The following is a 26,963-nucleotide window of genomic DNA, read 5'->3' on the forward strand; positions in this document are numbered from 1 at the left end:
TTTAGTTAATAATTTTTTTCTTTCTAAATAGGTTCTTAGCATTAATTCATTTTATGTATACTATTTATTATGTGTACTTACCATTTACTCAACCCGAAATCTTCCTCATCTCAAGATACTTATTTTCATCAAATATTCTATTCATTTTACCCTGGTCCCACTTAGACTGGATTGCCCTCATCTACTAGTTGTATAGCCATCTTTGATATTATTTCCCTTGAATTGAATCTTTTGTTCAAAATTCTGTGTCTTCCCTTTTGGTTTATTACTTCATTCTGATAGAGTGCATTTTCTAGAAGCATCCTGAGACAGGGTATTGGAAGTACAGTTGACCTCAACTCCTTTGAACAGTGCAGGAGTTAAGGGCATTGGCCCCTGAAGAGTTGAAAATCTATGTATAACTTTTGACTGTCCCAGAACTTAACTACTAATAGCCTGATGTTGACCTGAAGTTTAATGATAGTCAATTAACATGTTTTGGTTGTTATATTTTATTATATACTGTCTTCTTATAATAAAGTAAGCTAGAGAAAAAGATGTGAAGAAAATCATAATATTAAGACAATTTCTTTTGAGAAAGAGAAAATACATTTGCAGTACTGTAGTATTTTATCCAAAAAAATCTGTAGAAGCGGACCTGCACACAATTCAAACTTGTGTTGTTCAGAGGTCAGCAGTAAATGTTTTTGAAATGTCTGGAAATGTCTTGTTTTCTTTTCTTTTTTTTTTTTAAAGATTTTATTTGAGAGACAGTGCATGAGCAGGGGGTGGGCAGAAGGAGAGAGAGTAGCAGGCTCTCCATTGAACTGGAGCCCAACACAGGGCTTGATCCCAGAATCCTGGGATCATGACCTGAGCCAAAGGCAGATGCTTAACCGACTGAGCCACCCAGTGCCCCTGAAATGTCTTGTTTCTACTCACATTTGATTGGTAGTTTGACTGGGTATAAAGTTCTAGGGCTAAAAATTATTTTCCTTTAGAATTTGTGTTACTCCATTGTCTTCTATCTTCTATTTTTTGTTGGATAGTCTGGTTCCTATTCTTGGTGTGACTTTTTTTATCTCTTCTAGAATTGAAACATTTTCTTTTCATCCCCGAATTCCTCAGATTTCATGATGATTTGCCATGAATTTGATTCTGTTTTCATCCATTGTATTGAGCCTTTAAATTGGCACCAAGTTCTGGGAAATTTTCCTGAGTTATATTTAGGTTCTTTCTTTTTTGAAGTTTTTTTTTTTTTTGAATTGATTGAATCCTGTTCTCTGAAATGTTTCTATTTAAAAAAAATATTCTGTTCTTGTTTCATGACTGCATTATTCTCTGGTTAACTGAGGATATTGTTTTTTTTTAAGTTTTTTTTAATATGTTTTTATTTAAATTCAATTAATTAACATATAATGTATTATTATTAGTTTCAGAGATAGAATTCAGTGATTCATCAGGTCTTACTAAATACTCAATGTTCCTTACATCACGTGCTCTCCTTAATGTCCATCATCCAGTTATCCCATCCCCCACCCTCCTCCCCTCAGCAACCCTCAGTTTTGTTTCCATGATTAAGAATCTCTTATGGTTTGTCTCCCTCTTTGATTTTGTCTTGTTTTATTTTTCCTTCCCTACCCCCTATGATCCTGTTTTGTTTCTTAAATTCCACATATGAGTGAGACTGTATAATTGTCTTTCTGTGATTGACTTATTTCACTAGCATAATACCCTCTAGTTCCATCCACATCATTGCAAATGGCAAGATTTCATTTTTTTGATGACGGCATAGTGTTTCCATTGTATATGTGTACCACATCTTTTTCCATGTTTCAATGGGTATCTGGGCTCTTTCCATAGTATGGCTATTGTGGACATTGCTGCTATAAATGTTGGGGTGCAGGTGCCCTGTCGGATTACTGCATTTGTATCTTTGGGGTAAATACCCAGTAGTACAATTGCTGGATCATAAGGTAGCTCTATTTGCAACTTCTTGAGGACCCTCCATACTGTTTTTCCAGAGTGGCTGCACCAGCTTGCATTCCCACCAACGGTAATACTGGTTTTTTTTAAAGACATTTTTCTTCTACGTATATAGACTGTATTCCCTCTAGTATTTGTTGATTGATTGATTGATTGTTTTGGTTTTTTCATTTCATGTTAGAATTTTTTATCTGATGCCTGAGCATTTTTAAAGAGTGGATAAGAGTTTTATCAGTGGATAAAATGCTGATAAGATCTCTTTAGATGAATATGGCTGCAAAATAAGAGGTATACTGTACAGTGTACTAGCTGATCCATGTTTGGAGTGACTCCTGCTTTAGTATCTTCAGAATTTTCTCTTGGATCTGTGCCATTCCCTAGGGACTCTTCTAGCCTCCTGAATGGCTAACAATGTTTCTGGGAGCTAGGTGGAGGCAATTGGAATCTCTGTTTTCTCTTATTTTAATCCCTTGCTTTTGGTGGTATTCTCATCTTTCACTGTGCCTGAAGGAGTGGTTCAGGTACGCTATGTTTGACCTTCTCCAGAGAATAAAATTAGTCTTCTGTTGGTTAGGAAATAGTGATTGCTCAGTGGCATGGAGAGGAATAAAATATTGAGGGATAAATTGCTTCTTAATTCATTTGCAGCCAGTCATGTTCTACCCCCCACCCTCTCCCAGCTTCCACTTCCAAAGATAATTTGTGCCACCAATTTCTGAGTCTTTTAGATTCTTGGTGTAACTCAAGTTGCGTTCTAGTTTTCCTCACAGTCAGCTTGAAATGCTAATATTTTGAATCTTCTAAGTCAGTTACTACTTATTCTATTTACTTTATAGTTTCTAAGATGTTGTTACTGCTGTCTTCTAGTTATTCTTGAGGTTTTTATGCCTTTTTAAACCATCTTGGACTGTAGTTTTAAGGTAGTGTGAAATTAGATGTACATGTTCAGCTTATTCTCTTTATCAAGAGTTCCAAAAGTAAAATTATTCATGTTCGTGTTTAAAAATTGCAACAGTATTTGTAAAGGTATGAAATAAGGAATAAAACATTTTCTTCTACTTTTCCCTGAATACACACCACCCAGAGGTAACTAGAGTAAGTTAACATGTGTACCCTTCCAGATATTTTTTATTTATATTTTATCTATAAAGAATAATGCATATAGTATGAAGAATCAAAAATGAAATTTTACTGTAGTAAATACACATATGGTACATAGTATAAACATACTATGTATATTTAATATTTGTCAAAATTATGGAGTTCCATGTTGATCTGTACATCAATATGTACAGATGCCTTAAGTTTCATTTAACTGTTTAATACTGTTACATTGCGTGAGCTTTTCCTGATAAGATCCCAGTTTTTAGATACTTGTTTCCTATTCATCTTTTTAATATTATTACCAATATTATTACCAAGTATTACCAATAGTGCACTATAAATATTCAGATACACATACTTTTTCACTACTTGTTAAGTATAGTTTTCGTTTAACTTTTAAGAGTGAATTATTTAAGTCAAAGGGTATATGCACTTTACTCTTCAAAGAAGTTATGCCTCTACCTAATTGTATATAAAAGTGTCTTTTTAATACCCTGTGTGACTTGAGCTATTATCAGGTTTTAAATCTGTGGCATTCTGATAAGTGACAATGCTATCTTGTCATTATTAATTTGCTTGTTCTAATTATGTGTGAGTTAATTGTGCTTATTGGACATTCCTTTTTTTTTTTATGAGCTGCATATTCAGTCACTTAGCCATTATCTGTGGATTATGCATCTTTACCAGGTCGATTTGTAAGAAGAGCTCATTAAACTGGAAGAATTTTGCCATTTATTTCTCACATGTTGCAGATATTTCCCAGAATTGTCCTTTATATTTTGACATTGGTTACTGCATTTTTGCTATATGGTCAATATATTTTAAAATGAAAAATTATTGAACAGTATTGGCTTTACTCTCCCTGGCCCAAATTATTTTCTTTAGAGTTTTAAAATGTTACAAAGTGTTTGAGCTATTGATTTAACATTTAGAAGTTATCAACAATACTTATTTCAATTAACTAGTATATAGAGTAAATTAAAATTTCTGAATTCTGATTCTAACTTGAAAAAGACCATTAACTAAAAAAGAAAAGACCACTAATTAAAAGACCACTCAATTAAACTTCATGTTCATAATCTCTTATTTAGCTAAAAAAGATTTCTTTTTCAGTGTTCTACGCAAGAGTTCTTCTTGATTGTCAAAACCCTGTATCACCTGAAGTCAGAATTTCAAGCATTATACCTGCTGTTAATTCCCATGTTCGGTCATATTTGCTCCAGACATTTATTTTAGAAATTCCTGAACTCCTCAGTCCAGTGGAACGTTACTTAAGGATACTTAATGACCAAGCTGCCAAGTAGTAGTAGACTCTTAGATTACTGTCACTGCTGAAAGGAAGAACTAATAGATTGCCATTTGTTGTATGGATTCGTAAGCTTCCCTCGCGGCACTGGTAGATGTTGCATTTGAAATTAGAATAGGATGGATGCTAAAGGCTGTCTATGATAGCTGAAAGTAACCCTCTGCCATCTAAAACTTAGGCAGTTCATTATCAAGGACAGATGACAGTACTTCTCCAGGTACCAGATGATGAAAAGATAAAATCCAGGCAGGAACAAGTAGTAGCAGTTTATTAATTCAAACATGGGAGTCAGATGGCATCTTACACTTATTTCCTAGATTCCCAGCAGTAGTCTGCGTTTATGTTTTAGAAACCACAGAAGCAAAGTTTTCCTTTACAAGGTAGTCATTTTACAGGTTCATCCATGAAGAACTCTGTATAAAAGGGGAGAAAGATAGTATTTACATTCGTGTTTATTTCTGCATAGGTGAACACACATATTTAATTTTATCTCTCATTTTCACCATGGGAATCATGAACTTGCAAAATGAAAAGGATGTTAGGATAATTTTGTCTATATTCAAAGAAATTAAGAAACCAACCCATAAATACTTAGTGACAGAGCTGGGATAGTAACCATTGCTTTCCTGATTCCCAACCCTTTGGTATTTTATCATGCTGTGAAAAATAATTGATAACTGGTATAGGTAGTATGCCTCAATATATGTATTTGCATTTTTTTTTCATTTTATTAGAACTGGGAATAAACTGATTTATTCAAAGACCTTACTGGCTTCCCTTTAATAAAAAAGAGGAAGGATTAAATTCAAGAAGCTACTGACAAGATCCAAAATACATTTACAAGAAATACGAAAAATACTAAAAAATCCTTCTGTACAATATGGTAACAGTGTCAGGACAGGAGGTAATGTCAGACATACTTTTATTTTGCATGTGTTTATCTCAAGTAGAAAGGCCTAGTTTAAAATTGTAAACAAAAATCCAAGGATAGGAAGAATGTTTGTTTTCAGATTTTCTCTTTGTTCCTTGGAAATATATGTAATACTTTGTGTTGGTAAGAATTAGTTTTAGGAACAGTTTTTTGTGTGTTTATTACTTTACTCTCTTGGTAAAATAATGCAACTTAATGTTACATGTTTTTAAATATTATTTGTTGAAATTATATTATAGAAATATGACTCTTGTTAATATAACTTATAGGATTCATTTACCCTAAATCCAGGAGAAGAAGAGTGAGTCTTTATCTCTGGCCAGCAGAGTAATGAAATGATAGAAGTGAACCACCTGGTTGGTTGGGTCACACAGTGATTAAAAAGGCAGGGGTTTCTTCTGAAGTTAGTAGTAATAGCTGCTAGAGAACAAATTAGCAAGAAAAAAAAAAACCAAAAAAAACAAAACTGTAGCAAAAACCTATAATTAGTGAGTCCATGAGCTGATGTAAGTGCTGTTCAGAATGTGTTTTTTGGTATGCATACTTCAGTTTAAAAGTTTGATATTATTAATATCTGGGTGAGAATCAGGAAGGAGTATGCTTTTTTAATGTGGTTGTATCCCTTGGTCTTAGATATTCTGAGTGTTGAGGCATGCTACTTCTATATCTTATGTTTAATAAAATATAGAGAGCCTGGGCACCTGGGTGCTCGGTTAGTTAAACGACTGCCTTCGCTCAGGTCATGATCCTGGAGTCCCGGGATCGAGTCCCGCATTGGGCTCCCTGCTCAGCGGGGAGTCGGCTTCTCCCTCTGACCCTCCCCCATCTCATGTGCTCTCTCTCTCTCTCATTCTCGCTCTCTCAAATAAATAAATAAATAAAATCTTAAAAAAAAATAAAATAGAGAGAGCCTAACTGAGGGAATTTGAGGAATTCTACTTCGTTAAAATAGCAAATTAGGAGATTTGTGAATAATTTTCATAGGATGGATGGACATTTTATTCAGGATTTTAAAAAGCAGATATTTTTCTAGTGGGAAGAGCTTAATTTCAAATAAAATTTTTAAACATTTGTATTTACTTTATATATTTAGTCCAAAGACTGCTGATTTCTATAATTATTTGAAATAAGAAACCCTACAGATTATAATCTTTATTAAAATATTTATTTATTTATTTATAAAACTTATTTATTTATTTGACAGAGAGAGAGAGACACACAGCAAGAGAAGGAATACAAGCAGGGGGAGTGGTGAGGGAGAAGCAGGCTTCCCGCCGAGCAGGGAGCCCGATGTGGGGCTTGATCCCAGACCCTGGGACCATGACCTGAGCCGAAGGCAGATGCTTAACGACTGAGCCACCCAGGGGCCCCTATTAAAAGATTTATTATTCTTGGTGCCCATGTAATAGACCATTGATTAAGTCAGTCTATCTTTTGGACTCAAATCTTTTGCCTCAGGCAGATGTTTCACAGTGTATTCCACCTAGAAGTCTATATAACAGAAAAATATGTGACAATATTTATACTTAGTGCCCCCCCCCACCAGCAAATATTTAATTGCATCAGTTCGTTCACTATGCTGTCAGGACCTTGCAAACCAAAACAAGTGACCTTAGTGCCAGTATCTGGGCTATTTGTTGAAAATGAGATGATCAAAAATGCTTAATAATATTAATAAAAGATATGTAGTAGAAAGGCAGTTACCTGTATGACAGTAGAAAAAGCTGGTGTGAAGTGCCACTTGCCCCTTTCATGCTATGTGACCAAGGCAGAATCACCTGTGTCGTGAGACTACTCCAAAGACCAATTGAGTTAAAATACATGAAAGTGCTTTTTAATCATACATTAAGCCCTATGTAATTTATTCATATACTACTACTACTAATATAGTTACCATTTGTCAAGCACTTGATCAGAATGGTGCTAAGCGCTGTATGTATATTATTTAACATTTGTAATAACACAGATTTTAAGGGGTTATTCCATTTTGTAGTGAAGAATAACTGAGGGTTGGAATAGTTAGGTAAGTTACCTAAATCAGAAGCCCAGTCCTGCCTGACTCCAGTCTTTCGACCAGTTCCTTATTTCACTCTACTTACAAATATTAACACAAGGATTATTAACATCTTGGGTTTTATTTATGAAACCCAGACATTTTTAGAGCTCATACTATGTAAACTGAAATAAAGCTTAAGTCTTGGGAAGACAGTCCTGGATCCAGCTGGTAGTTTTACAGTAAAAATGGGAAAACTGATCAGGAATTCATAAGGGATAGTAGAGTAGTTTTTTTTTTTTTTCTTTTTTAAATCAGTGTGGCAGTGAAGTTCAAGAAAGTGCACAGGTATGGAGATGAAATAATTGGGTTACAACTAATTAGGGAGGTAAATTATCTTATTCTTTATTTAACCTTTATTAGGTTAAGGTGATGAGGTTGAGGCAAGAAATTTCTTAGTTATTAACTGTGGGATGAATTCTTACCGGTTTTTAAAAACCTATAGAAATTGAATAGTATATCGATTCAGAATCACTTTTACAACATTTTTTTGAGAACTAGTGATTCTATTCAAACAACAAATGAATTCTAGATATTCAGCATTGTTATAGTCAAATTCTCTTTTAAAAAATTATACTAATGGTATCAGCAAATTATTTAAAGATACAGTATCAAGAACAGACTCCATCAAATATGATTACCTCTGAGAAATGAGAGAGGAAGGCAGGAAAACCCTTACTTTGTGTGTGCTTCTTATTTTATACCCTTCTGTTTTTATAACTTTGTAATAATTTTTTAAAAACCTGTTTTAGCAGCCCCATGTAGTACATGGATTTTGTTATTGGGAAAAATAAGTAGATTGTCAAGCCAGTGATACTTTTGACAACTTTCCTTTTTCACCTCTGTTCTCAGTTTTTATGTATTCATTAGAATACTATAAGCCTTATTGACTATATAATCTCTGACTCTGAAAGTATTTGTAAGAAAGTAATGAAAGCAGAAACTTAGCCCACTGCTTCTGTGATAGTTTTTCTCATAGTTTGTGTATATAATCATCTTTTAATTGAATCAAATATGGAGTGGATATAGGGTGATATTTAGATTTAGGGCAGTATTGGTAAGTAGTAGTATTCTTAAGGAAAAGGGAAGAATATTGGGGGAAAATCTTTAGAAAAAATTTTTATTAATTCACAGCATGCAGCATATCCGAATTCTGCTTAGTGTGTTTAAGATGTGAAAAGCATTCTCTGTGACATCTTACTTCTAAAGAAAAAATACTTGAGAATTCTTGAGAGAGAAGAAAGAAAAGAGGGAGAGTAGGAATGGGTTAAGTGTGGTATGGAGAAAACAGAGAGCGGTTTCTGGAGTGAATTTAGCAAACTTAGCAACGATGCAAGCCCAGTGCTATGACAGCCTGTAGTTTGAGTAACAATATCTGACGTTTAACCAGGACAGAATTGGATCCCAGGAGTATGTGAGAAATTACTAGAACAAATCAAGGCATCCGTCTTGCATCAACACCTAGAAACAAAGTCAGGAACTGTAGAGTAGGGAAAGGTACTTGTGAGAATTTTCTAAGGTTTCTGAAATACATGTTAATTTCCAGTTTTAGTTTCCTTTTCTGTAGCAATAAAATTTTTTAAAGGCCTTGTCTGCTCATTCTTAGAATGTTTGTGAAAAGAAGCAGAGAGAAAATTTCCTATTCGTTAGGCAGTGTAGAAGAGAAAAAAAACCCGCTGGTGGATGACAATTCTCAAGAGAGACCCCAGCTGAGAAGAGGACCCGCAGGACCAGCACGAAGTCGAAGAAGTAACGCCCGGGGGTGTAACGAGCCGGAGGTCCGTGTGGGCCTTCCCAACTCTCACCCTCTTTCCCATCGAGTATTGGCTCTGCATATGGCTTGTTTGAGGAGCTGTGGTCCTTAGAGTAGTCCCTTGATACTTACAGATTGAACCATTACGGTCCAAACTGTTGCCAGCCCGCTCTAAAGGGGCCATGCTTAGAATCTATCTGTGACGTGTATAAGGTACAAATTTGAATCCAGTGCCCCGTGCTGCAGTGTTACGGCACGTTACTTAAGTAAGCCAGCCTATCTGGCTGCGCACTGATCTCACTGAGGCAGTTTTAGCTGCTTTTTCAAAATTTCCACCTTCCCTTACACGGTAACTTTTGTGGAGCTCTGTGTTTTTATGGATCTAGATGTGTCCTTTCCAAGTATTAGTGAGCCGCTGTGGCCCTGAATTTTGCTGTTTGCTGCAGGCATAGCTCTTCTCAGAATTATTTTATAAAAAGATCAATATGCTTTACTTGTAGGACATTTATGAATATATGTAAGCAGCATTTTTTAGCATGGTCTTAATGTGCTTTTCTTTCTTGTCAATGATATTTATTTTGTGGGTTTTTTTCCTCAGTTACTCTTTGTAGCCGAAGGGAACTTTTTTTAGACTTTCGACTCTTCACTGTTTAACTGGGTGTAGCAGATTTGAAATTGTATTAATTTCTGTCTGTCTAGGAAGACATCCTTAGTCACAAAATTCTTAAAATTAACAAATAATATCTGTATTATAATTAATGTAAAAACTATATAGAAAAATAAAATCAAAGATAGGCCAGTATTATTGATAATATGCATATTATAAATGCCAGAAATGTTATAAAACTGGTATATGTAAAAAAGTTTCCTGTTCCATCTCAAAATTAGTGGTAGCCACAGAGCTTCTGGTTTCCTCCTGTATAAAATAAGTGTTTGTGTGTATTCATTTAAATAAAACACTGAATTTTATTACAGTAATACAGGAGAGTGAGCGGAGGAAGAGATGATACACCACTAATGCTGAAAAGGAAAGGCATGATAGAAGAAGTTTATTTCACTTGCTTCCTGATTGATTTCAGAAAAGCTTGCTTGCAGAACACAGCGCTATAAAGAAATGGTTCATATGAGTGAAAACTTAAAACACTCATGGGAAGAAATCTCTTCTTCCTTAATAGCTGAAGAAATCAGTGCTTTTTCATGAGGATATTCTTAGAGCACTTGGGCTCTTTGGATAAAAACTATGACAATAAATCCTCTTCTGTTCAGAATAGGGGATGGACCATGTCTGAAACTGGTATAGCACATCGTAATTGATTTTTTAAAATTGTATGTACTTTGTAAGAACTTCAGTCTTATTACTGAGTATAATAGAATTCTTAATTGGTACTAATAAATGAAAGAGGCCATTAAAAAAAGAAAAATCACCACACGTAGTGCACATGACAATGTTATAAACATTAAAGTGCCAAGTTACACGCTTATTACAAACTTTTGATCAATACATATTGTACTTTATCCCAAGTATGGCAACCCTAATTAATGATATTCGGTTGTATGGACATATTTGAACTTTCCTCTTCACAATACTGGATTTATTTTGAATGTTTAGAATAGTATTTACTAAATTTATTGCACAATTTTGAGGAAGCTTTAATAATGGTTAATCATTTAAATATCTAATTTTTATTTGTATTTCTTTTAGTTTATGATTGAAGTAAAGAATTCTGCTGTATCTTGTATACCAACTGATTGGGTTAAGGTTGGAAGGTGGGTTTAAAATTACATTTTTTTCTTATTAATGTGAATTATGACATGTGTATACCTGTATACTACTGGAATGAAGATAACCACATCCTTGACATAAAAAGTAATTCTTTCCCTTTGGTTTTCTTGTGGAACTTTTAACCAAAGAAATAATTATTTTAAATTCTTTTTATCATTGATTTAAAAATATTTTTTCCAAAGAGTATCTTACTTGTATACATTTGTTTTCCTGTTTTGTAAATTACCATTTTATTCTTACACCTCAGAGTATACGCTAAACACACGAAAAAAAATATTGGGTTATCTTCAGTAATAAGATTAATTTGATTGCTTGAAATTCCTGATGAGTGGTATACCTGAAATTTCTTTTAGGAAGATGAAATTTCATTTTCTACCTCACTGAGCTCTGCATTTCTTTATTCTTGATGCTTTACAGTGCACATAATTATAACAGTTCTTTATGGCTTCTTTTTTGTAAGTTATTCATGAATTGATGAAAACAAATTAATCAAAAACAGAATTAGAGAACCACATTGAGACTGCCTTTTCTCCTTGATTAGGCATTAATCCCCCAAAGGGGACTCATATAAAGAAGTGGTATTAGTGAAGTATATACTCCTGTGAGTAATATTCTTTGTGAAGTATTTATTGCTTCTGTTATTAATACGCTTGCATGAACTTGAGATGAAAATGTTACATTTGCCTAAGTGAGCAGAAGAGGGACTAGTATAGTAGCTGGTGTTTATATGAAGGAACTCCGTTAAGGATAAAAGAAAATTTTAACATCTGTGAATGATTATTATTTAATTAAAAGAAAAAAACTAGTATCCATTGCCATTATCAAAGGATTCTGAATGCACAGTCATCGGTTTCTTTAGCTCTGTTACCATTGTTTTATTTGGTTTTTTTTTTCTCCTGTGTTACTAGAAGCTGTAGGTGAGATTTGAGTATTGTTGATTTTAGGGGCTGTTTTCTCTCTTCACGAGCTTTCTTTCCATTATCTACTTTTGTCCTACCCTACAGCTCATGAATTGAAATATGTTTTACGAAGAGAAATTATTGAAAATTGTATATCTAATTCTCTAAGAAATTGAAATGTTTCACTAAATGAATTTTATCACAAGAGAAAGCTATGATAAATATGTTGGCCTAGAAATCTACATGACATTTCAGAAGCAACACGGAAGGCATAAATCAGTGCCAGCATCTTTTGAACATTCAATGATGTAAATTGAATGAATAAATAAGATGGCTTTGGGGAGGTTCACTGTTATTTTTATATGTCGTTTGACTACTGGGACCTTGACAGGGATAGGTTAGAATATTAGTCAGAATTTGAATATGAAAGGCTCACCCCTGGTCCAATAACTGGCCAAATTAAACCTAATTGTGACAGGAGTTGGGGAGCAAACAAAGAACAGTAATTACACTCTGTCATCACCTGTGTATCACTCAGTCCTGATCTTCTCTTCTCATAAGTGCAATCATAATAGTAACATCAACAGCAGTAGCAATCACCACCTCCACAGAACAACTCCTAACATTGGGTACTAATGACATAGGACATAGGTACTGTGCTAATCACTATCTTATCCTCTCAACAGTACCTATGATGTAGATACTATCATTATTCCCATTTTATAGATGAGGAAAGGAATGTTTAGAGAAGGTCACTTATATTTGCCTAAGGTTACATAGGTAGCAAGTCAGTGGTTAGAGATAAAGCCTTGGCCCAGATTTTTTAACTGGGAACCCATGGCATCCCCTTTTCGGCTCTACAGCTTCTCGATGAAGAAACAGATGATACACAAGCCCACAAGAGGAGCATGTCATATTTCTTCCCATCTGGGGCCACTGTGAATCTACAGTTAGATCATGAAACATTCCTCTTCTTTGACTGCCTCCTGAATTAATGCATTGCTATTCTTTGTAATTCTTTATATTTTTCTTTTTTCACTGAAATACATTAATTATACAGAAAAGTATCAAACATAAAGAATAATAGGACTTTCATCCATGTATCCAGCTTTGTCAGGACTTACTTGCTTCTGATCTTTTAATAAGCAAGCATTTTCATTTAGTGTAATTTAAAGAAAAAAGCTTTCTGCTTATGAAATGGAAATTCTAAACTTTGACTTTGCCATATGGATATAATTTAAAACGCATTTTAGAGCTTGTGAACAAAGTCCTGTGAACTCCAAGTACTTTATTTACAACAGAGATCTTTGGAATCAATAGAGTTCAGCACCATAATTAAAAGAATGTTCTCTGTTTACAGATATTTACTTTCAAGGTTCATCAGAGAACAATAAATAACTACTTTAATTTTCTGAAGTGATGGCATTAGTGATTTCTTAGTAACCTTGATTTCCTATTTATGTTTCTTTCCCTCTTCTAGCACAAAAGCTGTGAGCCGTTTTCACTCTCCTTTTATTGTAGAAAATTACAGACATCTGAATCAGCTCCGGGAGCAGCTAGTCCTTGACTGCAGTGCTGAATGGCTTGATTTTCTAGAGTGAGTTTACAATGAAAAATATAATCTGACTTTTTGCTATGAGAAATAGACCGGAAAATCTTTCCATCAAAAAGAAAAGTAGAGATTACTGCTTGTGACCTGCCATAAAATAGTTGAGTACATGTGTTCTCTGATTTTATTTTTAATCCATTGAAATGTAAGCTCATCTTAGTCTTTAACGAGAGACCTAAATATACTTTATTGTTACTGTACTAATATTTAGTTGCTAAGGATGTTTGGTAGAGTCCCTTTTTGAAATGCCACCTTGGACTTCCTTTACTTTTCTTATAAAAAGGCTCTAACGTTTTCAGAGTTGGAAAAGAATGGGTTAGTTGCTTTGTTTTTATTATCTCCATTTAATTTTTTTCTTATTTTTTTACATCCTGAATATTTTCTTCCTAACTTTTTATTTTAAAGAATTTTAAATCTGGGAAATTTGAAATAAATACCGATATACTCTTCATCTAGATTTATCAAGTGTTAACATTTCGCCACATTTGTTTTATCTCTCTCATATACTTTTTTCCTGAACCTTTTGAAAGTACGATTTAGACATTATAACACTTCACCCCTAAATACTTAATTAAGCATACATCTAAAACTAAGGACATTCTACTATATAATCTTAAGGCCATTATCACATCTAAGAAAAACTATTAATTTAAGGAATATTGAGTTTCTCTAATTCTGCCCCCTCATTTTTAAATGAAAGCTCTATTCAGCTTTCACATGTTACATTTTGTTATGTTTCTTTTGTAGTTGAATCTAGAATAGTCCCTCACCTTTTTGGTTTTTTTTTTTTTTTTTAAGATTTTATTTATTTGAGAGAGAGAGAGGGAGCATGAGCAGGGGAAGATGCAGAGGGAGAAGCAGACTCCACATTGAGCAGGGAGCCTGACTCGATCCCAGGACTCTGGGATCATGAATTGAGCCGAGGGCAGACATTTAACTAACTGAGCCACCCAGGCACTCCACCTTTTTTGCTTTTTTGTGAGTTTTTTTTTTTTTTTTTTGAAGAATCCTTGCCATTGCCTCAAAGAATGTTTCATATCTGGACTTATTAATAGTTATATGTTCATATTGACAGGTTTAAGTCAGTGGTGTACTGGTAAATAAGACATTAACAGCCAGTTCTTTGGAAGAATAGTAGTGTCTGTGGCATTTGCTGGTTTCTATAGTGTAAATACTCCTGTGGTTGATTTCAAGCTATTGCTGGACTGAAGTTGGGAAGAGAGGTATACAGTTGACTTTCATGAGTCCTTAGCTATGAGCCATTCATCTAAGCCCTTTAGGTATATTAGGTCATTATTTCTCACAAGATCTTTGTGACTGAAATATTATCACCCCCAATTGACAAATGAATAAATTGAGATGCAGAAATAAGAAGTAAGTTGCCTACATTGGGTTGGAGCCAAGGTTCAATGCAGGGTGCACAAAGATATTAAGTAACAGTTCTTAAAAGGTAGTTGGTACCATTTTTTTGCCCAGAGGAGTCTTGAATTAGAGCATTAGAAACACATTCTAATTTACTTATCCTGAATCTTCTGAGGTTATCTTAACTCAGAATCTTGGACCCAGGGATAGAAACTTGGTATATTCATTTCCTTTTCCAATTTGCTTTCACTTTCCCATTTTAAGGGTCTTTAGGGCCCTTGAGTCTCAAGTTCTCCTGGTTTTCCCCTTAGAAATATCACTGAGAGGCGCCTGGCTGGCTCAGTTGGTAGAGCGTGCGACTCTTGATCTTGAGGTTGTGAGTTTGAGCCCCATGCTGGATGCAGAGATTACTTAAAAAAAAAAAAAAAGTATCACTGAGACATGAAAATTGGATGAAAATTAGTTCTTTCAAGCTTCAAGGGCCACATTCTAGGGTCCTGGGATTTGATGACATGATACATATTTGCTCTGTTCATAGTATACAAGATTTTACAGATCTGGTTTATGTAGTCATTGTCATTATTCTAGACTAAAGATAAAGTTCAGATCTCTCAGGCCGAAAACTTTGGCATTGTCCCTGATTCTTTCTTCTTTTTGTCCCTTTATCTTTTATCAAATTCCTGTTTTCTTTTCCCCTTGAAATGTATCTTTGATTTGTCCCTTCTCTGTTCTGTTCTAGCACCCCATTATTTCTGTGTATCATTCTTCCTGTATTAGCTCTTTGCCTTCTACCAAATTAACGCAGGAGAATTCAGCTTTCATCTTACTACCTCTTTGAGTGAGGTGACATTAAATACAACATCACCGAAGAATATGATACTCATGTTGTATTGCTAAGTGAAAAAAGAATGCAAAACAGTATTGAAGGATGATGCAGTTCTGTGTAAATTCACATACATGCACAGCATACAGATCTTTTTATCTGTTTTTAAAAGATTATTAGAGAGCATGCATGCATGCATGCGCAAGTGGGGGAGGGGCAGAGGGAGAGAATCCCCGAGCAGACTCCCCACAGAGTGTGGAGCCCTGTTTGGAGCTTGGTCTCATGACTCATGAGATCATGACTTGAGCCGAAACCAAGAGTTGGATGCTCAACCTAGTAAGCCACGCAGGGTGCCCCTAAATCTTTTTATCTTAAAAGATTAAATGTATATATTCCATTATTGTATTATCAGTATGCTTATTGGTCATTTGTATATCTTTTCTGGAGAAATGTCTTCATATATATATCCTCAAATATTAACTGATTATTTCTGGATGGTGAGATTACTGGAGATTTTAATTTACTTTGCAAATACATGATATCAAAAGTGTCTTTAATGTACTTACATTAATTTCAGAATAAGAAAAATACATTAATGGTTTTATCTAAAAAAATAATATTGGCTGAATTTTTGCTAGAGCTTTTGCAGCTAGAGCCCCCACTTGAGAACAACATTGACTGTAATGTACAATATTTATTAAGGTGCCAGATGGTATGAATATGATGTCATTTTAAAAAATGATTAACCTCAGTGAACCTGACATCAGAGGATTGAATACCAGCTATACACATGTATTTGTCTCTTATTGAGATACTGACCATTATACATTAGTCATACTACTTTTGATCAAAATATTGCAAGAAATCAAGGCTGTAAGAAACTCTAAATGGAATTTTCTTTGAAAAAAATGTGTCTCTTCATCTGTATTCCTAGAAGATGGGCTGTGGATGTTGAATAATCTTCTCGATTGGAGATTTTTTAAAAATTGAATTATAATGTCTCTTGTGCAGTAGTTAAATATTTTAGAAATAAATTTGCAAATAAAAAATGAAATATTTTCCTTTTTTGTTGATTTTACATATCATTGGGCAACATCTGATGGTAGACTGTCCTAACAGCTTTAGACCCAAGTACCTTAATCTTTATTTTTCCTATGGATGTGGCAATATCTTTTGACCAGAGATTAAATCATAGTACTTTGGCTTCATCTTTAAGTTGGTTGGTGGCTTAGTGATAAAGTTGCCTGTTATGATATAAACCCAGTCTTATCAGATTGTTATTTGAATTGCCCATTTTTTAGCTTGTTATTTTTCTAGGTATGGATAATCTTTTTGAAATTTGGGAAAGTGTAGCAAATGGACAAAGATCAAGAAGTCAAACAAGACTTCCTAGGTTATGATGATGATGTTAAAGGTTTATGATAGTGTTTCATTTTATTCACACATCTTATTTATATAATTGACATGAGAAAAGAACATTATTGTCTATATCAAAATAATTACCCTATCTCTCTCTGCCTTTTCTTTTTTCTTATTTTTTTAACCAAAATGGTACCCACTGAGAGCTGTGTCACTCATTTCAATCCCAGACACTAGAATATCATGAGGGACAGTTACCCTCAACCTAAGGCTCCTAGATAGTAGCAAATTAATTAGGGTCTTGGTGGCCTGGACAAGAGCTGAGAAGCGGGGAGTGAGAGTGAAGAAAAAATGAGAGTTATTTAGTGCCAAAGACACTTTGATACTCATATTCCAGAGAGGCAAGAGGAGAGACATCAAATTTGGCCACTCTGAGAAAACAGAGTGCCAGGATTGGAAGGACCAGATGGGTCAGTAATTAGAACAGGGACAGAAAGCAACACAGTCCAACAGATAAGCCAGTGGTCAGATCTAAAATTGAAGTCAGACCAGGAATGACAAGGCATCATCACTGGGCAGTCACTCAGAAGTGTTAGGTCCATGTAGCATGTGGTATCTTCAAAATGGAGTGAGTCATTTTTAAGGTGGCACCTGAGCATTGTCTCTCTGATGCCAGTCTCCTTTGTGTTTGGGATTTTGCACAGACTCTTACCACTGTTAGTGGGATTCTTGCTTGTTTTGATGAACCTTAATTCAGTGAGAAATAAGTAAATTATATTTATTATGTTCTATCTATTCAGATAAAAAGGTATAAAGTATACTATAAATATATTTTCCAATTCATAACGTTAACACAAAAATGAAAATAAGTACTTAAAATGTTGCTTCTGTTATCTGGAAAAAGTCATTTGCATGGAATACCTTGTAATATTACTAGAAAAATCATATTACAGATTCTAAAAAATCAAGATAGTGATAATATAGGAATAACTGATCACATAATAGCTTAGTTTGGATATCCTTTTCAAGCTAGGAAGCATTCTAAAACTTTTGAATTTAAGAAGCAGATTAAATCTCAAAGTTTCTGAAACCCATAATACAACAGAGAAATCATTTTTTTTTTAAGATTTTATTTATTTATTTGACAGAGAGAGAGAGAGAGTGAGAGCAGGAACACAAGCAGGGGGAGTGGGAGAGGGAGAAGCAGGCTTCCTGCCAAGCAGGAAGCCCGATGCGGGACTCGATCCCAGGACCCTGGGATCATGACCTGAGCTGAAGGCAGACGCTTAATGACTGAGCCACCCAGGCGCCCAGAGAGAAATCATTTTTAAGAGAAGAATTCAGCCTAGTATTCTATTTTGGTGGGAATCTTCTTTGAAAGGATGTAAGGGATACCTGTGATATGAAATAATGGAATAATTTGGGGCTCCTGGGTGGCACAGTTGGTTGGGTGTCTGACTGTTGGTTTCGGCTCAGGTCATGATCTCAGGGTCATGAGATCTGTGTCAGGCTCCGTGCTCAGCGGGGAGTCTGCTTGAGATTCTCTCTCTTCCCTGCCCCTTCTGCTTGTGCTCTCACGCTCTCAAAAATAAATAAATCTAAAAAATAAAGGAAATAATGGAACAATTTAAATAATAAAAAAAGGAAAGCGCTTACCTACATTCCTATATTTTTTCTGAATAAGTCTTTCAATAAAAGTCTTTTAAGCCTTTAGATCACAAGCGATTTAATTAGCCAAAGATTTGAGGCACTGATGATTATCTTTTTAAAATTAATCTAAAATTTAATTTATATATGTATTATTAATAAGATAACTGAAGATCACTGGAAAAAAGTACTTTATTTGCTTGCTTTTAATGAAATTTATTACAATGTCTACTGCATATCGAAGTTATGGGCTAGATGTTAGAGCTAATAATGATAGGAAAATCAGATGAACATGGACCCTACCGTTGAGAACCTTCCAGTTCAGTGTGAGAGAAAGATACTGAAACTATTAATCCTAGTTTGGATGATGCTATGAAGGAGAAGCACAAAGACAAGCTGACCCATCTGGGTAGTTCATGTTAACTTAAGCTGAATGAAAATGATCACTATATTTGTGTTAATTATGTTAAAGTTGACATGTCATGGTCAAATGAAATGTGCAATACAGTATTAATAGTAGACATCTTTATATAGAAGCTATTTTAAATATATGTAATTCTATCCACATGAAACAAAAGAAGCCTCAGTAATCAAGTTATATGAAACTGAGAAGTCGTCCAGAGTAATTTCCATGTTTCTTAACTGTTAGGTATCTCTGGTTATTTTATGCTCATCTTAGCTAATAAAGCGATCGCGTATTTTGCAGCTTTTACAGATCTAAGAAATCAATGTGTTCACCTTTTTGTTGTTGCTTCTGTAGGAATTTCAGTGAACATTATCACTCCCTGTGTAAAGCAGTACATCACCTAGCAACTGTTGACTGCATTTTCTCCCTAGCCAAGGTCGCTAAGCAAGGAGATTACTGCAGGTAATGTATTTTTTAACTCCCCCCTCCTTTTCAGTGCTTTAGATCAGATGGCATTATCCCATTACTTTTAGTATTTTTATTATAAAATATTAAAATATGCAGATATGTTGGATTCTTGGTAAAGCTGAATGTCATACACACATAGCTTGATTTAAAATTAACAGATTCCTAGGGGAAGCCTGAGTGGTTCAGTCAGTTAAAATTAACAAATTCCTTTCTTACTTGCTCTGTCTTTGAGTACAATAAAAGCAGATGTTCACAATAACTCTAGAGGTGAATGTTATATGTTTCAATTTTTAAGTTTATGTGGGTGACATTTTTTTAAAGCCATAATCCTTTCATTTGTTAGCTTTGACTTGAACACTTTGTAATATATTTCACTTTATAATTATAAGTCTCATATAAATGCCAACTAAATCAGATATGGATGAGACTGAATGTGTCATCCATTTCGAGACAGTGTCTCTATTGCTATCAAATTGCTCTTCATTAAGTCTAAAACCTTAGGCTTGAGCCAAATCTTTGGCTCATTTCTCTGCTTTCCAGGCCCACTGGGTGGGGATTCCCACCTTCCAGACCCACTGGGGCAGCAGTCCTGTTCCCGTAGCTTTGTGGGGCCAAGGTTGGGCCCCCAGAGCTCTAGGCTATATTGCTCCTTTGGTGGTCCTGTGCCTGGGCCCCACCCCTGAGGTGGTTCTTTCTTGTAGTCCCATGTCTGCTGATGCCCTGTGCCTGGTCTGCTGATGTTCTGTGCCTGGTCTGCTTTCTGGTAGTCCCACATCTGCTGATGCTGATGCCCTGTGGCTCTCCCAGGCTGGAATTTTGTACTGGTGGCTCTGTGGGTCTGGAGAGCTTTGCCCAATTGGGGTCTGGCTCTCTGTGGGCTCTTTTATAAAACCACTAGCACATTCACGAGGGCTCTGCCCTTATGAACTAATCACTTTCCAAGGGCCTTACCCCCAATACCATCACATTAGGTTTCATATGAATTTGAGAGAGGACACAAACATTCACTCTGTAGCACAAAGCCTATTTTTTCATATACTTAAGGAAATTTAAGGGAATATTTAACTCACTGGCTTATTATGAGGTCTAAAAGGAAAACATGGAAGTGATACTGCCTATCAGTGCTTTGGTATACAGAGTTTGTTATGTTTGAGAGGATATCTTCTGCTGTTCATACTTCTTTCATGTTCTCTCTAGTTTGTGCCGAATATTTTTTTTTTAATATTTAAATGTTCTCTTTATAACTAGCATAATACCCATAGTGGATGTTAAAAAATAGTTTATTGTAAAGCATTTATTTATTTATTGGAGAAGAGTTGCAGGAATTGGCTACCCCAGTTTTAGATAAAAATGTACATAGTTTTGCTGTTTTGTTTCATTTTGTTTTGCTACCCATTTCTGTATGGAGTGATCTACTATACTGTGCACAACGGTTTTGTTTAAAATAGGCTCTTTACGGGCGCCTGGGTGGCTCAGTCGTTAAGCGTCTGCCTTCAGCTCAGGTCATGGTCCCAGGGTCCTGGGATGGAGCCCCACATCAGGCTCCCTGCTTGGCGGGAAGCCTGCTTGCTTCTCCCTCCCCCACTCCCTCTGCTTGTGTTCCCTCTCTCACTGTGTCTCTCTCTCTGTCAAATAAATAAAAAAATAAAATAAAATAGGCTCTTTGCATTTTTATTGTTACTCAGTTTCTTTTCACATCAGAGGACTTTGAAAATTTTGTGCAATTTATCATTCATGAAAATGAGATCTGTAAATGAACTCTAGTTGAATCTAATTCTGGGAGAATAAGAGTCTATCTTCCGTTGACTTGATTTCTTCCTTATGTACTGTGATCTTAGTAGGACTTCTTTCTTGGTGCACAAGGTTTGTGAAGCTAATTTTTCCTAATGGATTTGTGAATTAAGCAGAGGATCAGCTATAGTCTGCACTTGATGTTTTCACACAAAGCTCTTTCCATTGAAAAATACTGATGCCTGGTTTCTTTCTTCCTGCACTTCTTCAAGTGGCCTTTTGCCATTTGCTGCTGCAGCAGCTAGTAAGAACAGAAGAACCATGTCTGTGGGCTTATGGTTTATATTACATCAGATTTAAGTTTTCATATCTGTATGTGCATATATACCTATTTGTAAGCCTAAACATACATATATATTACACATAATATGTAATTTAAAGTAATACATAATTTTCAAGGTGTTATAATAACCAGAATCTAGCTTTGATATCAGAAGGTCTGGTTCTAGCCCATCCTCTGTCACTAATTAGCTGTGTACTCTTGTTTAAATCTCAAGTATTCATGTATAAAATTGTAAGAAGTAAAGTTATGAATTAGTAAATGGGATAAATCTTACAATTGTAGGTATTCTTTATTGAGAGCTAGTTTTGGCAAAATCTCTGAGGAGTGAAAATGCATCCCTTATTACGTCACTATAAAACTATGATTAATTTGTAGACTCATCAGAGATTTAACAAACATTTTGAGTATCTACAATATTCTAGTTTGGTCCTGAATTTTTCATTTTGGGACTTCTGCTTATTTGGGCATTTTCCAGTACATTTACTAAGAGACCCCTTGATTTGCAAGTAAAATTTGAACTGTTTTTTAGTCATATCCTTCGGAGTGTAGACTTTGGATCAGACAGGCTAGGCTTGGTTATTTGGCAGCTGACCTTAAGCAAGTTACTTAACCTCTCTGATCCTCAGTTTCTGCATTAACAGAGTACCTACGTCTCAGAGTTCTTGTACAAATTAAATGAGATAAAGCTATATTAAACTTCTAAGCAGAACCAGACAGATAAGAACTTAGTAAATAGCAGATAATATTATTCAAAGATATTTATTCAAAAATCAGGAAGAATTAAGTAAAAAAAAGAATATTTAAAAATTATTTGTCTTTTTTTTAAGATTTTATTTATTTATTTGAGAGAGAGAGAGAGAGCACGAGAGAGAGGAGGATCAGAGGGAGAAGCAGACTCCCTGCTGAGCAGGGAGCCCAATGCGGGACTCGATCCCGGGACTCCAGGATCATGACCTGAGCCAAAGGCAGTCGCTTAACCAACTGAGCCACCCAGGCGCCCAAAAATTATTTGTCTTTAATAGAAATATCTAAACTTAAGGGTTGTTAGAATCTTTCATACCCATAATTTATTCTTTAAAAATCATTTTTAGTTCTCTGCCAGTTCTCAATCTTATCTCTTTGAACATGGTAGGCATCGTTATCTTAAAGTCTGTGTCTCATAATTCAAATATCTGGAGTTCTTGTGGGTCTGTTTCTATTGATTGTTGTTTTTGTTCATTTCCATTCTTAGATCTTTTTGAATTCCTGGTGGTTTTGATTACATTATGGGCATTGTATTTGCAGAATCATTATAGAAATAATTTGATATTATATTTCACCTGAAAGATTCACATTTGCTTCTACCAGGCATCTTAAGACCCTGATAATAATCTGGCATCACTTAATCCGTATCAGGTCTTGAGGTGACTCAAGGATTCAAAGGCTGCCATTATTACTTCAAATGTGTTTCTCTGCCTGGGGTGCAGCCCATTGGTGTCTCAGTCCAGAGCCAAGCTGTTCATAGTGCTCACCCTTAGTGGTTCCCTTAGGGAACCACAGACACACTCCCTGGGTCTCTGTCCTGCCCCAGGTCCTAGCCAGCTAATTCCTTGCTTTCTTGTTAGTTATCAGGTACCATCAGGTAACTGTTTTCTATACTTTATCTAACTTTCCTGTTTGTCCTCAGTAGGATTGTTCCAACTGATACATTCTTTCATGAAGACAACTTCAGGAAATATTTCACATGTCAAAATACTTTCCAAATTGGATACTATATGTTAAGAAAAATCCACCTGAATATTTTTAAATGAAAAATCATGCTATAAAGTTCAAGGAATATAATCACTTCTCTCTCTCTCTCTCTTTTTTTAGCAGAAATAAAGTAGAGTGTAAATAGCCATGAAATAGGAAACTTTTAACTAAAATGCATATTAAGCTAGTATTTAAGTATCTGAAACTTATACCTTTTTTTCCCTTAGATTTCCAGCTTGTTTGAAGATTTTAGTGCATTTGAGCTATTGCACTTAGTTCAAATTGATTGTTTGGATGCATAATTGCAGTCTTTTCTTCCTAAATGTTCTTAGGACATTTTATTCACTATTATAGCCTAACCTTGAGACAGAAGTTCTTGTTCTAAGTCTTTCTATCCATTTTTTATTCTGGATGTTATATTGTTTTACTAATTATGTTTCCCTGAGGCATTTAAAGGAGAAAGATACTATTTCAAAAATATAAAATAAATTTGTTCAAGTTTAATGTTTCATTCTTTCCAGGCAGCATCTAAATTTCCTCAGCTTTTCTTAAATGCCATATCATCAACATAATTTTCGTATCCTTTTTGCTATAACTATCCTAATCTCGTGCATCATTTCATCTCTCCAAATTATGATTTGCTTCTCATTCCACCAGGAAGTGTTTTGTCATTATATAATTTTGATAGCAACAGAGTAAGTCAGTGTAGATTTTAGAGCAGAACAAATCACTCAAAATTTTATTCTAAAGTGAAAACCTTCCTGGGAAATTGTATCAGTGTCATGAATAATGATCTATTGATCTCACTTGGCAGAACACCTAGGATTTTATTTTAAAACTGATATTACTTGCAGATGCTTTCACTTTCTATAGTAAATTTATAATGCACCTAGATAAAAATCCTGTCTTTAGAATTAAACTTTGAAATCCAAAAAAATGTCCTTTTCCTGTCATTTTAAAAGTCTCTTTCCAATGGATAATTTTAAATTACTCAGAAGATACTTTAGTTATTTTCTTTGAGAAATGTGAGTGTACATACTTGGGGTTTTGTAAGCCAGATATATTTAAGGAAAAGGATTTAAGTATTTAGGAAAGTAGTATTTCTTAGCCTGATGAATAAGGTCAGAAATGTGCTTATATGTGAAAAGTTCTGAGTCAAAGCACTTAGTTATCAATGAATGCAAGTTAACACGATTCGAGAACACTTCACCCAACACATTATCGGAAATTAGAAAATTTGGTAATACCTACTTTAGGTGAAGGTATGAAAAAACAAGTCAACTTTCGTATCCTGCTGGTGGGAAGATAAACTGATACAGTATTTCTATGTGTTAAAATAAAAAGTATGTATACCCTATGACTTAGAAAGTATACTTCAGGAATTTACTCTGGCTTAAGAAACATTTGTCCCTATGCACATGGACATATATGTAAGATTGTTGATTGCGGTATTGTTTATAACAGTGAAAATCTAGACACAGTCTAAATGTTGGACAGTGGAGAACAACTGACTTATCTATGTAGCAGCTTCAAAAGAATGCTGAAGATATGACAAGAAATGATCCTGAGTCTTCAGTATAGCATACCATCAGGGTCCCTTGGACCTAATTTCAGTTTTTGAGTTTCTTAAAGGTCTTTTAAAGAACAAAGAGAAAATTCATGTTTTTTTTTAAAGGAGAATAAAATTCTGTCTTGCATTTACCATATGGGTCCATTGGACCCTTTTGTAAATCTAAGATTAAGATGCACTTTGGGATCTTTAATGATTTTTACCTTTTCTGTATCTGGAACATCTTGCTATTTCATCATCCTAAGAATTAGTTTATTATTGTTTATCGATTATTTCTACTAAAAAGTCTAAATATAAGAAAACTAGAGGGTGATGATGCAAAGGTAAGATAAAAATCACTACCACACCATCCTTCATTGTTTTAATTGTATTGCCCAAAGTGCTGCATTGTCCTTCAGGAAGTTATAAAAGACTGGAAATAGCACTGTTGGAGTCTAACTACAACAGTTATTATAACTGTTATAGTTATAATTAATTTCTATTAATGTAATGATTAACTTTCACACATTGTAACTATTGTTTCTAACTTTCACTGAGCATAGTTGAGAAGTCTGAATTTTTAAATTTTTCACCCATAATAGCAAAGAGGAAAAAAGTGACAGAAGACATTTCACAATTATCAGACTAATCAAAAAGACTTTCTCTTCACAATCAAAAGATGAATGTGAAGAGAAAGATAGCAGTGCTCTGGATACTACTGATGATGATGAAATTTCTTGTATAAACAAAATCTCAGATCATAAGTGTTCAGGTGATAGTATCCTAGATGAATTTTCCCAAACTCAAGAATCAGTGTGCGAATAATGTATTTTCAAGGACAAAATGAAATGTGTTCTTCTCCAGTTAGTTATTCCATAGGCAGCACACATCATGCAGTATTTGGTGACAAGAACCTGAACCATCCTGTTGTGCTAAAAGGATATGTAGTGGTTTCTTTTGCCTTTACGATGTTTGTGCACTAAAGTTTACCTGATACTGTTTGTAGGTGCACAGGTTCTGAAGGGAGGAGATTGAAAGAAAATAGATGATGTGAAATAAAAATATTGATTTGATCAACTGTTCTAATTTGGTATTTATAAATATAAAACTGAAAATGTTTTGCAATTGTGGAGCGAAGAAGATGGCTGTCCTCTCCTCAACATAATGAAAAGCTTTTGAAGATTTCAGAATTTCAAGTATTGCATTTTTGTCCATGCAAGTGGGAGAAGAACCAGAAATTATGATAAGCTAGAACATTTTAGAAATGTATTGAAACCTAGAATTAGTATTTATGAATGACTGTGGTCCAGGTGCACGCATGATAGCTGATGAGCAGTTAATTACATTGAGAGTGTGTTGCCCATTCCAAGTATATATGCCTTTAAGACCAGGAAAATGTGGAACAAAAATTTGAGATTTGCTTTGTTTAAGTTCTTACTAAAATTTGTCATGAAGTTTTGTTTTGTTTTTACTACTCCTTTATTGCCAATTCTGCAAATTATTTGTAAAATGACTTGAAAGTATTAAGAAAAATAAAAGGGTCCATTGGTAAATTGTGAAACCTATTTCTTTTAATGTGTATTGAGTATTAAGGGGGGAAATGTAGTTATAGAATAACACATTATAGTATGATCCTGATTTGTTTTGCTGTTTTTTTAATGAAATCACAAACCAGCACAGTGAGTGTGTAAAAACCTAAATGCAGAGAAGAAAGTTGGGAAGGGTAGACACCACACTGATCTCAGTGGTAACCTCTGGGGAGGAGAATAAAAGGAGAGCAGTGCTCACAGGGGCTTTGATAAATAGATAAAGCTATAGATAAAAACAGAGAATATAAAAGCTTTAAAAGGAAAACCAGCAAGGCAAAAAAAAATAATTTTTGTATCAAGAAAAGTGAAAGATACCAAAGACCATAGGAAGATGTTTCCGTTAAACAGAATATGAAAATTTTAGGTCTCCAAGGGCAACACGTAATATAATTTCTACTAATGTAATAATTGAATCTGGAAATAATTTTCAGTGATTTCCTTTATTATGCATGTAACTGAAAATGATTTAAATGGCAATAATTTGAACTGTAACTTTTAGTAATGAAAATATTGATCTTAGAGAATAGTAGGAAAAAAAGATCTTGTAAAGTA

General features: G+C 34.6%; 1 protein-coding gene across 1 annotated transcript in view; it reads left to right on the plus strand.

Annotated features, from left to right (window-relative positions):
• Positions 1-26,963, plus strand: part of MSH3 (mutS homolog 3) — a 190,470-nt gene that overhangs the window by 105,651 nt on the left and 57,856 nt on the right. The window contains 9 exon segments of the mRNA XM_027606118.2: positions 4,183-4,246; positions 4,249-4,369; positions 5,110-5,117; positions 5,120-5,205; positions 5,207-5,257; positions 5,259-5,279; positions 10,815-10,879; positions 13,275-13,391; positions 19,355-19,462. Coding sequence (XP_027461919.2) covers positions 4,183-4,246; positions 4,249-4,369; positions 5,110-5,117; positions 5,120-5,205; positions 5,207-5,257; positions 5,259-5,279; positions 10,815-10,879; positions 13,275-13,391; positions 19,355-19,462 — 641 coding nt within the window.

This window comes from Zalophus californianus, chromosome 5 (assembly GCF_009762305.2).
Source record: "Zalophus californianus isolate mZalCal1 chromosome 5, mZalCal1.pri.v2, whole genome shotgun sequence".
NCBI classification, from domain to species: Eukaryota; Metazoa; Chordata; class Mammalia; order Carnivora; family Otariidae; genus Zalophus; species Zalophus californianus.